General features: G+C 46.9%; 4 protein-coding genes across 4 annotated transcripts; 3 read left to right on the top strand and 1 right to left on the bottom strand.

Moving 5' to 3' along the window:
* Positions 1-267: 267 nt before the first annotated feature.
* N7481_003233 (uncharacterized protein) lies at positions 268-2,127 on the top strand (the record flags this gene model as incomplete). Its single annotated transcript, XM_057262452.1, has 8 exons — positions 268-342; positions 406-538; positions 599-674; positions 731-812; positions 861-1,367; positions 1,419-1,588; positions 1,661-1,745; positions 1,810-2,127. 8 exons carry the CDS (start codon positions 268-270, stop codon positions 2,125-2,127), a joined length of 1,446 nt encoding a protein of 481 aa, XP_057124113.1.
* Positions 2,128-2,802: 675 nt separating this feature from the next.
* Positions 2,803-4,588, bottom strand: N7481_003232 (uncharacterized protein; the record flags this gene model as incomplete). Its single annotated transcript, XM_057262451.1, has 8 exons — positions 2,803-2,889; positions 2,946-3,061; positions 3,123-3,150; positions 3,203-3,406; positions 3,461-4,151; positions 4,206-4,278; positions 4,343-4,356; positions 4,428-4,588. The coding sequence occupies 8 exons, from the start codon at positions 4,586-4,588 to the stop codon at positions 2,803-2,805; spliced, it is 1,374 nt and encodes a 457-aa protein (XP_057124112.1).
* A 3,189-nt stretch (positions 4,589-7,777) lies between these two features.
* N7481_003231 (GFA family protein) lies at positions 7,778-8,255 on the top strand (the record flags this gene model as incomplete). Its single annotated transcript, XM_057262450.1, has 2 exons — positions 7,778-7,843; positions 7,908-8,255. 2 exons carry the CDS (start codon positions 7,778-7,780, stop codon positions 8,253-8,255), a joined length of 414 nt encoding a protein of 137 aa, XP_057124111.1.
* Positions 8,256-10,017: 1,762 nt separating this feature from the next.
* Positions 10,018-10,925, top strand: N7481_003230 (uncharacterized protein; the record flags this gene model as incomplete). Its single annotated transcript, XM_057262449.1, has 2 exons — positions 10,018-10,281; positions 10,332-10,925. 2 exons carry the CDS (start codon positions 10,018-10,020, stop codon positions 10,923-10,925), a joined length of 858 nt encoding a protein of 285 aa, XP_057124110.1.
* Between the last annotated feature and the right edge of the window lie 186 nt (positions 10,926-11,111).

The raw sequence follows: 11,111 nt of genomic DNA, 5'->3' as shown, positions 1-11,111 counted from the left end.
ATCCAATTCCTGAACGGTCGCCCTATTTTAAATTAGTCTGGTGAGATTGGATGGATCCAATATGTGGAAAATCTATCTATTATATGGATCGGCAAATCATTTACCCCATCTGATCGGTATAATGGCCTCTGACTTGTGCGGAGGTCATCGGTGCGCGGTTCCGTTCACCGCACAGCCTGAAATGCGAACTCCTGTTGTTATAAAGTGGCTCCGCGCGGATCAGATCTGGGGACCCCGGATTTCAGTTTCGTCTTTAGCGATATCACAATGGCAGACCAACCGAAAGACCGTGCTGAGATGACAGAAGACGTGGAAACAGGCATCGCTAAGGAGGAACAAGGGGTATGATCTTCTTATGCACCAATTTTGCATTGTTGTGATTAAGGTCTAACTTATTTCCAACAGATGACCTGCAACGAGAGTGCTCTGTCAATAAATGTCGCCCGTGAGAAAGCCTTGGTGTGGAAGCAAGACTTACGAGTCGTCCCTCTATCCGCATTCATCTATCTTCTTTGTTACTTGGATCGGTCCAATATCGGTGAGTTCTTAGGAAGCACTAGCTGCTCGACTGGGGCCCATCCGCTAATATTTACAAAAGGAAATGCCAAAACACTTAATGCAGATACAGGTAATGACTTGGTGACTGAGACGAAAATCACAAATTTTGAATACACGTACGCTGGCTACGGATGTGCAAAGTTTATCTCGGCTGGTGCTAATGATGATGCAGGATTGCCTTGATGGTATTCTTGATTGCGTATGCCATATTTGAGGTTCCATCCAACTACCTGCTGAAGAAGCTCAGACCCAGCGTTCGTTATGTTCTTTCTCTCGTTGAAGACCTAGCTAATAATGAACAGAGATGGATTGCATTCTTGATGTTGTCCTGGGGCGCCCTTACAATTGGCTTAGGTGGTGTCAATAACTATGGGGAACTCACTGCAGTCCGATTTCTTCTGGGCGCTGTAGAAGCTGGTTTATTCCCTGGACTGGTCTACTATCTTACATTCTGGTATCGCACATCGGAGAGGTCTCTGCGGGTTGCATTGATTCTTGCATCGGCCACACTCGCCGGAGCCTTTGGAGGTGCGATTGCATATGGAGTAGGTCAGATGAATGGAGTCAATGGGATCTCAGCCTGGAGATACCTATTCTATATAGAAGGAGCTCCATCCTGTGCATCTGCTTTTTTGGTCTGGTTTCTCCTCCCAGACTACCCGGAGACTGCCAGTTGGCTCTCGGATGAAGAAAAGGATCTGGCCCGCGAACGACTTTCTGTTGAGGGATCCCATGGTGAGTCTGGGGGACTCACTTGGGCCGAGGCAAAAAAGACGCTCGTTGACTGGCGTTTATATGCGCACTATCTGGTATGCTTCAGATACTTCTCACTGTGGCAACGTCGGCTCATTTTCTTCTAGATTTACTTCGGAATTTCCACACCATTTTCCAGTCTTTCACTTTTTACCCCATCAATCACATCTGGTTTGGGATTCTCCAACTTGAGGGCTCAGCTGATGACGGTTCCTCCGTATGCGACTGCCTACGTTGTGACGGTCGCAGTGGCCTGGTCAGCAGATTATTTCAATGCGTGAGTCTCGATATAAAACTTTTAGATACCCGGATTTTGCTACTTATACGAATCTAACACTTTTGATCAAAGGCGAGGACTACACTCTACGATATTCGCACTAATAGGTGCAATCGGTTTCTTGGCATCTGCTGTACTTCCAGCTGAGGCTTACGCTGTAAGTGGCGATGAATCATCATTTTCAACCATATTGATTGGGTTTACTAATAAGGATACCACAGCACCGGTATGGTTGCTTGATTGTTGCATCAAGTGGCGCTTTTGCCTGTATCCCTCCACTCCTGGGTTGGCTTTCTTCCAATCTTCACTCTACCGGTGCGGCTGGCCTCGCTATTGCGCTGAATATCTCCTTTGGTGCTCCCGGGCAAATTGTCGGTGTTTGGATTTACAAAGCAGACGAAAAGGAGAAAGGATATCCGACTGGGCACTGGACAAATGCTGCGCTGCTATTCTTTGTCGCTGTGGGCTGTGTTTTGTTGCGTTTTTATTACGGCCGACTGAACCGGAAGAGAACCGGTAGCAAGCCATACGCATATTAGGTCACATTGCGGCGCAATCGACCCAGTGTTTCTGCCAGGGACAGCAGCGTCCCAAATTTACTATAGTATTCCCTTTAATTTTTGGACGGAGACAAGTATATTGTGTAGTAAATAGTACCTCTAGAATAGTACCTGAAGTCAGGCCCGTGAACGGAAAGGGGTGTAGAAAGCCAGTATTAGAGGTATACGGCATACTACTTGGTACCCTACACGGTTATATACTCAGCACCCTGAAGTGTTAGAATCAAACTTATAAAGGTAGAATAGCTTCACTGAGGAGGTGGCAGAGCCTTATAGTTAGGGAAGACGGCGGAAGCACCGAATCGATTATTGCTACCTGATGGAGCGCTACAGCCACATGTGTCGGCGAAAGATATTGTCAACCTGCGATAAGTTAGAGAGTAATTGGTACAGCTCTTTTACTTCGGATTTCACGGTCAAGAGAAGATTTCATAATCATATACAGCAACTTGTTGAATGCAAAAATGCGAAGCTTCTATGTAAATGAGCAAAATCTATATACAATGACTAGGCTCGCCCAGTCATGTGCAGCCATTCTATAGCAGTCTAATCAGAAAGAACCCATACCCTGATAAATGTACCAACATAAACTTATAAAAAACAATTGTCTCAGACGTAGCGACGGAGAAATTTTCAATCTCTAAAGTACCTCATCTAAGTGGCGTTGTTGGCGCAAGTCCAGGTAGCTTTGGACGAGCTTTCGTTGATCGACTTGCCTGAGACGTAAAGTCCCAAACCGCACTAGTATTATTAGAAAAGGTTTCAATTTTGGCAGAGAACAGAGCTCTATGACTTACGATAGCGCAGGCAATTCCCAGAATGATGAGGTTGATGATCAAGAGAGTGATCTTCTTCCAGTTGGCGGTCAACTGTCCCTTGTTCATAACAATCCAGAATAGGGCGGGCAGTCCGTCTATGCAGGATTAGCTCTGCTTCATACTCGATCTTCTATTATGGGGTGGGTATGAACTTACAACTGAACCAACTACCGAATAAGGCACTCTGCGCAGAGGTATTAGTGACGCATAACACAAGGGGGGGGGGGAGGGCATACGATTAAGCTGAGCAAGTCGTTGAATACAGGAATCGACTCGGCGATGATCCAGGCAATAGTCCAAGTGCTCAGGGCAATAGCAACCCAGGTTCCGAGTGCAAGAGGGCTGTTTTGGTGCATGTGGTGGGAGCGATCGCCACGGAAGATACGAACATAAATGTACTTGCAGGCAACGTGACCGAAAACGACACCGGCAACAACAACCTATGGAGAGTGAGAAATTTGTCGACAAATTAAAGCAAGAGTAAAGACACGTACAGTTGGAATGGCCAGGCCGTAAGCGACCTTCTTCATGATCGGGCCAGCTGACGACAGAGCTGGAGACTTCACGTCGGGGCCTGCGTAGCAGTAGATAACCATCGCCGTCACAATGTACATTGTAGTATCAACAACCTGCAGCATAGCGAGGGCCTTCGGGAACTCGCGCGCATCCTCCATTTCAGACATGATGCCGAAGAAAGACACATGGGCAATGTAGGCGAAAACGATGTTGGTGACAGCAAGGAAGGCGTCGACAAAGGAGACTTCGGTGGTGATATCGTTTTGAACATTATCGGGGGCGTCGACTCCAATAGAGATCATGGTAACAAGAGTGGCGACCAGGATACTAATAGCAGAAACAATCGACATATAGAATACCTTTCCAGATGTGCGTGGCAATGCGCAAATACAGCAAAAGATCAAGCCAACGACACCAAAAACGATAGTGCAGGTGCCGTGGTCGGTGATGGTGTTAAACAACACGGAGAATGTAAGGATGTGACTGGCCATCAAGAAGATAATGAACAGCAGCTGGCCGACGAAGGCAACCTCTCGGCCTATGGGACCCAGAAGAAGTTCACCGGCATCACCCATACTGTGCACCTGGGGGAAGCGCAGCTTGAACTGGCCCATGACATATCCGGTATACCATGAAATGCCAGAAAGGCCGAGAAGAATGAGGAACGAACTAGCGAATGATCAGCCATCGTCTCGTAAAGACAAGCTCATAGGAGATGCTTACGGGACAATTCCAAGAGTGGCCACAGCAGACGGAAGAGATAGAATACCAAGCGAAATGTTTTCGGCAACCATAACTACATTTTCTGTTAGAAAGGGGGATTCCAATGGCTGTAATCTCGGAACATTATGGGTTCTTACGCATTCCAGCTTGCCTGCATAAGAGTTAGGTTAGGCAATTCGTGACATGATTCCATGCAGGGAAAGGGTAAAGTCGAGTACTTACCACCACTTCATGACTCGATACTTGACTTCCCCGGATTCTTCATTTCCAAAGGGGTCATCTTCAGGGACAGAATCTTTCTGGTACTGCTTTTCAGCATCGGTGGAGTCATTGTAGACTTCAATGTCGTCCGCGACATATTGGGGGGCTTCGTGAGCGGTCATGACGGCCTATTTTGGAGAGGAGTGAATATGGCAGGCGTCCAGACGAGATAGACAAGAAGAAAGAAATCCGGAGGTCGCGCGACGTGGAGGTTGACCAGAGGTGAAGACATAGCGACCCATATTTTTTTCTCTTGGCGCGTGGCGATGGAGAAAAATGGAGAAAAATGGAGAAAAATTACCTAAAATCATAACTACATCATGATAGCGCCTGATAAGTGATTGATTCGAGCTTACACCGAGTCTCCTAGTACGGCAAAAGATCCTATCTGATCCAGTTTTTTTTTCTAGCGTCGAAATAATGTACAAAATGCACCCAAAACGCGTATATAGATCCAAAAAAGCTGTCGGATGCGCCACAGAAAATCGCTTACATAACCCTTCGTGTTTTAGAATTCATGCACGCCCCCACGCACCGCCTTCTATAACAGGTATGATTTGCCTGTCGGGCACGAACGAACCAACCCCAGGCCCGGCTTGTTCCCGGCCCGGCTCAACCCCAACCGGGCCGGCGAAGACCCCCCCGGGGCCCCTCATGCGCGACTCGGCCGCTAGAGAAGATATCATCGGATCGAGTTAAACCGTAGGGTTTAGTTAGGGTTCTTGGACCTCCGGTGCGGAGAAACCGGGAATCAAGCACCTTCCAGAAGCAAGTTAGAACAGATCCCCACACTAGAGGCCGTTGAAACAAGGGGGAGTCCAGTAATCGATCCTCGATTTTGGGACTCGAATACCCACTGTTTGTACCTATCCGACGGTGCCGGTTAAGTGTGAGATCTACAGTTAAACAAACTTGAAGAGGAACTTCACCAAAACCAGATTGGACATGATTTGCAAATACTACGAAAAAAAAGTTCAAGTTGATGCTGCTGTATATTTTTGACCAACACCGCCATATCCCGAGGTCACTTGCACATTCACAACAAGTTACTAGCACTCCAGGGATTCAAGTTCTTCCAAGGATGGAAGCCCGAGGCCCCCGAGGTCACCACCTGGGCACTGCACTGGCACTGCCTCAATCTGGGCGCCTGGGCAGTTTGCTTCCCGCGGACAAATTCTAAGTGTCATTGATACAATTTCAACTTCTGCAAGTTAATAGTAGTACTCACAAATACTGCTAGTACCAGTAGTATCAATTACCAAGGTTGACTCAGACTCCTCGACCTAGCTCTGTTCACTTCGGTAAAACTTTCGCATCTTATGATACCCTCATTTTGCTCATTCTCGTATTATTAGTAATTTTCTTCAATCACATACTGTCCCAAATACGGAAAGTCGACCTTGTCGGGATTACGCATTTCTGCCATCATTCCCGCCCAATTCGGAAATTTCAGCATTTCGATCCACGGATGGAAATATATCCTAGCAATGTGATACGGATAATGCCAATGCAATTTCGTGTTCATTTTACCAATAGCTTTCGCCACTTTGCACCACCAGAACAACATGAAGCGTATCTACTCTACAGTGAGAGGATGTTCTTCCTGCAAGCAGCTGGCTTTTTCTATGAACGCGAACCTTCCTTTCGGAATAGTGCTGGAGATTTCCCGTCAGCTTTCAGTACCTGACCAGGTCTGCTTTTCGCTGTCTTGCAAATATCTCTATGAGGCCTTTCGCTACCTCCTAGGTACTAAACCCGTTCAATTTGCCCACATTTGCCCACCCGAATCAAGACCGCTCCTTTGTATCAATACGAATATTGAGCAACGGCCCCGAGTACAGTTACTCCGCCAGCTTGAGGATAGTCGCTGGAAATTCTGCGATGAATGCTGGCTTCTTCACCCAAGGGCGAAACGTAAAGCTCATCGCCTGACCCTACGTGATAAGTTTCGTGGTTTTATTGTCTGTCCGACGTCAAAACTACTCGAAAATACTGACTTTCAGCATTCTGGAATGATCGAGATTTGCCCGTGCCTTACTATTACATTCAGCGATAAACTTCGTTTGATAGATGAAATTGAGAAACTTGAGAAGAGAGATCCTCACAAAAATAACCTAGATCCCCCAGAGCTCCCAACTCAATGGCCCTATGACCTATCTCATGGGCGGCTTCGTCACCGTTGTACCTTTACTGACCATCCATTTGCACATCTCGACGTTGTGACGCAGCTTTGGAACGAGGGTCCTTATTTACTTGCAACCTCTAATTATGAGTTTCAAATGGGAGAGAACATGTCCTCAAGAGACATGCCTTCTGGCCTGAGAGCTCCCTTCGTATTTCCGGAAGAAGATGTCAGAAGTTGGTTAAAGAGCTTTTTTTATGAAGCTGGTTCATAATTTTCAGGCTGGCCAAAGGATCATAATACCACCTTATCGAGACACGGAAGGCCCATGAGGCTTGGAATCCAGACATTCAGAAACTTGGGAGACCGAGATTTTCCGAATCAGAACTGGCTTGATCATTGCTGTTGATGATGCTGTACCGTTTTAAACCAAAGTACGCGCCATCAATGTGGATATAGTACGGACCCCGTTTGCTGTAAATGAGCTCCTCGCTCCAAGCTAAGCTTGCTCGGAAACTATTGTTTCGACTTATTGCAGTTCGGAAAGAATCAATGCGCTTCAGTTGGAGAAGATTCCGAGACACCATCTCACCAAGTATACTACGTCAGATCCAGATAGTCGTAGCTGCTTTGAAATCTCAAAGCCAGAAACTCGTGATCATGCGAAGATATGTGTGGATGACAAGGTATGGAAGATAAGAAAGGCAGGCTATCTTGATGCCTGAGGCAGAAAATCTCCAGTAAGGTGGAATCGAGGTGGAATGAGCAGCGTTCGGTCGAGATCGGTCTTCCAAAGTCAAAAAATTCGTAAAGTATAAGCCGTGGCCACGAACCTCGATCAGGAGCCTGGGATGTTGCCACATTTACCCCACTCCCACATCTCAAACCGCACCCGACGCCTCTTTAACGCGAGAACAAATGACAGGCCGCCCTATTACACCGAGACAAGAATTCGAAGTCAAAACGCCTCATTTCCTCGCATAGCAGGATTATGATCAAATGACTCTACTTCTAAGTAGTAGGCAGCCACTTATTCACCACTGTTCACCAGCGAAGGTGCTCGAGACACAAGGCCCCAAAATATTTAAGAAAAAGTTGACCCCCCAAAATCGGAAAAATTCTCGTCTTGAACGAACAACACAGAAAGAAGTCTATTCTCTTATTCCACATCATACCAAGCCAAAACAAGATGCCGTCTGGTTCATGCTTTTGCGGAAAGCTGAAATATGAATTTAAAGGAGACCCACAAGGGATGGTACACACTGATTACCCACTACTGATTTATGCATCCAGGTGCTAAGATAAACCCTTATTTGTAGGCACTCTGCTATTGTTTTTCTTGCCAGAAGATCAGCGGTAGTACCCACACAACAAATGTCCTAGTCCCCGAAAATGAATTTTCGGTCACTACTGGTTCCGCAAAAACGAACACGCAAATCCACGAGACCGGCATGAAACTCACATTGCACTTTTGTGAAGACTGCGGAGGAACTATATACAAAACAGCCGATAACGAGGCTTTCGGCGGAATGGCCGTAGTCCAGGTCGGAACTGTTGATCATCCCAATCTATTGCAGGAAGCCAAACCTGCCGTAGAGCTCTTTACCAAGTGTCGAGCACCCTGGATTCCAAAGCTGGAAGGCGTTGTTCAAAAGGATGAGTTTTGAACATTCTATTAGGCTTAAGTGAAATTGTATGCTGATCGCAAGCCGTTTCTTCCCTAGAAACAGCAACTATGGGGGCCATCATGGCACTCGACCTGTTTAGTTGCTCTATGAACACTGAAGTGATAAGACTTGGCGCCAAGCAAGGTGCCAAGTTAATTTCCGAACGTTGTGGATTTTCAGCTAATCATGGATGTTATATGAGCACGTTCTTAGACGCGTGCTGATGATCTTGATATTAAGCTTTGAACCCCCTGTCGGTCCTAATAAGCCTTTGTATTTCGCTGCGTGCCTTGGCGGATTTCGGCAGGTCACAAACCGAGCTCACACGGTAAATCTCTTACAAACGGGAGTTTCGATCATAGCCCGTTAAAGGCGATATGGCTTGCTGACACTCGTGCGGTTGACGTGGGACAATCAAACGCATTTGCGAAGCTCCCTACAAATCTCCCACGTGGCTCAGCCTAGGCCTCGACAAGTCGCATATAGATCGCTCAGAAAAACATCTGGAGGGCGGCCCTTATCGGCCCTCATTTATATATAAAAATGAAAGGATAATTGACGGGTTCCACTCCGGTGCTTCCTCGTGTTTGCCGAAATAGACATTCTTTTTGCAGTCTCCACTCTTATTTACGATGTGCAAAATCAGAACGTGTACTAGGACGATGATTTGTATAAGCAATTAATAATTAGAGGAAGAAACGAACTAAGGGAAGTACAGCTGAGCGGACTTTCGCAAGAGGTGAGCTCGTAGCACTCCGATAGAACTGGCGGGCGAACACCATGACATTTTTCTATTACTGTTTGTAGTATGTGACTACTGGCAATACGTCGAATGTCGTAGAATGACTTGTCCTAGGCGTGGCTCGGTTCTTTCTTCGGTTTCACTCTTACCTTCCTCAGAAAGTTCAGATACAAACAAACCAGGTGAGGTTTGACAGGAAAATTGAGGTACATATAAACGGGTGACTAGGCTAAGGAGAACCCAACGTTGAAATTCAAGATAGCCACTATGATACTCATCAGCGTCCACGGGTGGTCTAAAGAAAGACTAACGCATCTCACGTAGCTTAAGAAACCGAAGCAGACCCCGAGGTAGTCAAGTTCCGAGTGTACATACCGATGGCTTAGAATCTCCATCACCATTCGAAACGACGATATCTTTTAGCAAACGAGAATAAAGTTATAGTTATATTTACGGCCAGATGTCGAGATAAATTCCGAAGTTTAATTCACACTTAAAAACTACACAGCCTTCGTACAGAATGTTGGTAGAATAGCCAGCAACTTAATGGCGACATTGCCAGTCATCTCTCTAATTGCCTTCTCTCTAAATTAAAAGGGACTGAAGTATATCCTGCGACTGATTACTGAAGACAAAGATGTTCCACCTCGGGCCGAATCGTGACCAGACGGCATTCCGGTTCTTCGACCTGGGCTCCCAAACCCCAAGTCTCGTTCAGCCACGGCTCGGCCCAACACAGGTCGTTCCCCAGGCCTCGGAGATATTTGAAAGCATTCATCTTGATAAAGTCTCCGCTATGGTGGTTCGCATTCTATCATGAGATCCTTAGATCCACTGTCTCTGAGGTCATAGCTAGATGAAAAATTACATAGTTCTCTCATCATGAAAACCCTCTGATCAGAAGTTTCAAACGCAAGGAGAACTTACAATTGAAATTCAGCCTTAAAAGATCGGCAATTTTTTCACTATAATCAGGTCCTCACCCTTTTCACTCACTACACTTTATCTTCTCTATTCACCATGGCCAGTCACAGAATCGGCGTCTTTCCTGCCTCGGGAGGCATTGGCGGTGGCACTGTCAAGCATCTTCTCCCTCGCCATCCTGCTAACGACCTCGTCTTTATCGCTCGCAACCCTGCCAACTTAGACTTTGCGGCAGCTGCCGGAGCAACTGTCCGAAAGGCTGATTACGACTTCAACGCGAATCTGGAGCATGCTTTTGAAGATATCGACACATTGTTTCTCATTTCGTATGCTTCAGTCGAAGTGGAGCACCGTGCCGAGGTAAGTGTTTTGAGTCAGTGATCAATAATAACTAACCATCAGCGCTGCAGCGTCACCGAACTGCGATCGACTTCGCTATCCGTGCCGGTGTAAAATACATCTTTTACGGATCTCTAGGATTCGCCGGCCGCGAAGATAACAAAAGATCAGTGGCCCATGTGATGCAGCCCCATTTGATGACCGAGAAGTATCTCGAAGAGTGCGTCCGCCAGCATCCCGGGTTTGAATACACAGTTGTACGCGAAGGTCTTTACTCCGAATCGTACAACCTTTACACCGCCTTCTTTGATCCTCGCAACCCAGTTGATGAGATCAAGATTGCGCATGATGGGTCTGGCCCTGGCATTGCCTGGGTCAAGCGCGAGGAATTGGGAGAAGGCACCGCCGAGCTCCTGAGACGCTTCGCCGAGAACCCAAAGGAGTTCAAATTCCGCAACAAAACTGTTCTTCTCTCTGGTACCAAGGTCTTGACTCTTCAAGAGACGGTCGATATCCTGGCTAAGCTTGTAAAGAAGCCGGTGACGATCCGCCAGGTCTCCGATGAAGAGTTTGGAAGGCAGCCTAAGGTCGGCCCAAACTCCTCACCTACCGTGGTGTTGACTACGGCGCAGCCTGGGCAAGCGCTTTTGAAGCATTCCGCCTAGGAGAGGCTAGTGCTGCATCTCCTCTCTTGCGTGAACTGCTGGGCCGCGAGCCGGAAGACTTTGAAGCCACCATCTCCTCGCTCCTCTAGTTTGGTATGCATGCTCGGAATGGATGGATGGACAGTTAAAAGTTTTTCGCAAAAGTATATAGAACCTGTCTCATCAAGCCTGCATTCATATGCAGTG

Source organism: Penicillium waksmanii, assembly GCF_028829765.1.
Source record: "Penicillium waksmanii strain IBT 27052 chromosome Unknown utg000004l:1.0-5674109.0:1.0-5678898.0, whole genome shotgun sequence".
NCBI lineage: Eukaryota > Fungi > Ascomycota > Eurotiomycetes > Eurotiales > Aspergillaceae > Penicillium > Penicillium waksmanii.
The sequence above is the reverse complement of the archived record's forward strand: the minus strand, read 5'-3'. Positions and strand labels throughout refer to the sequence as shown.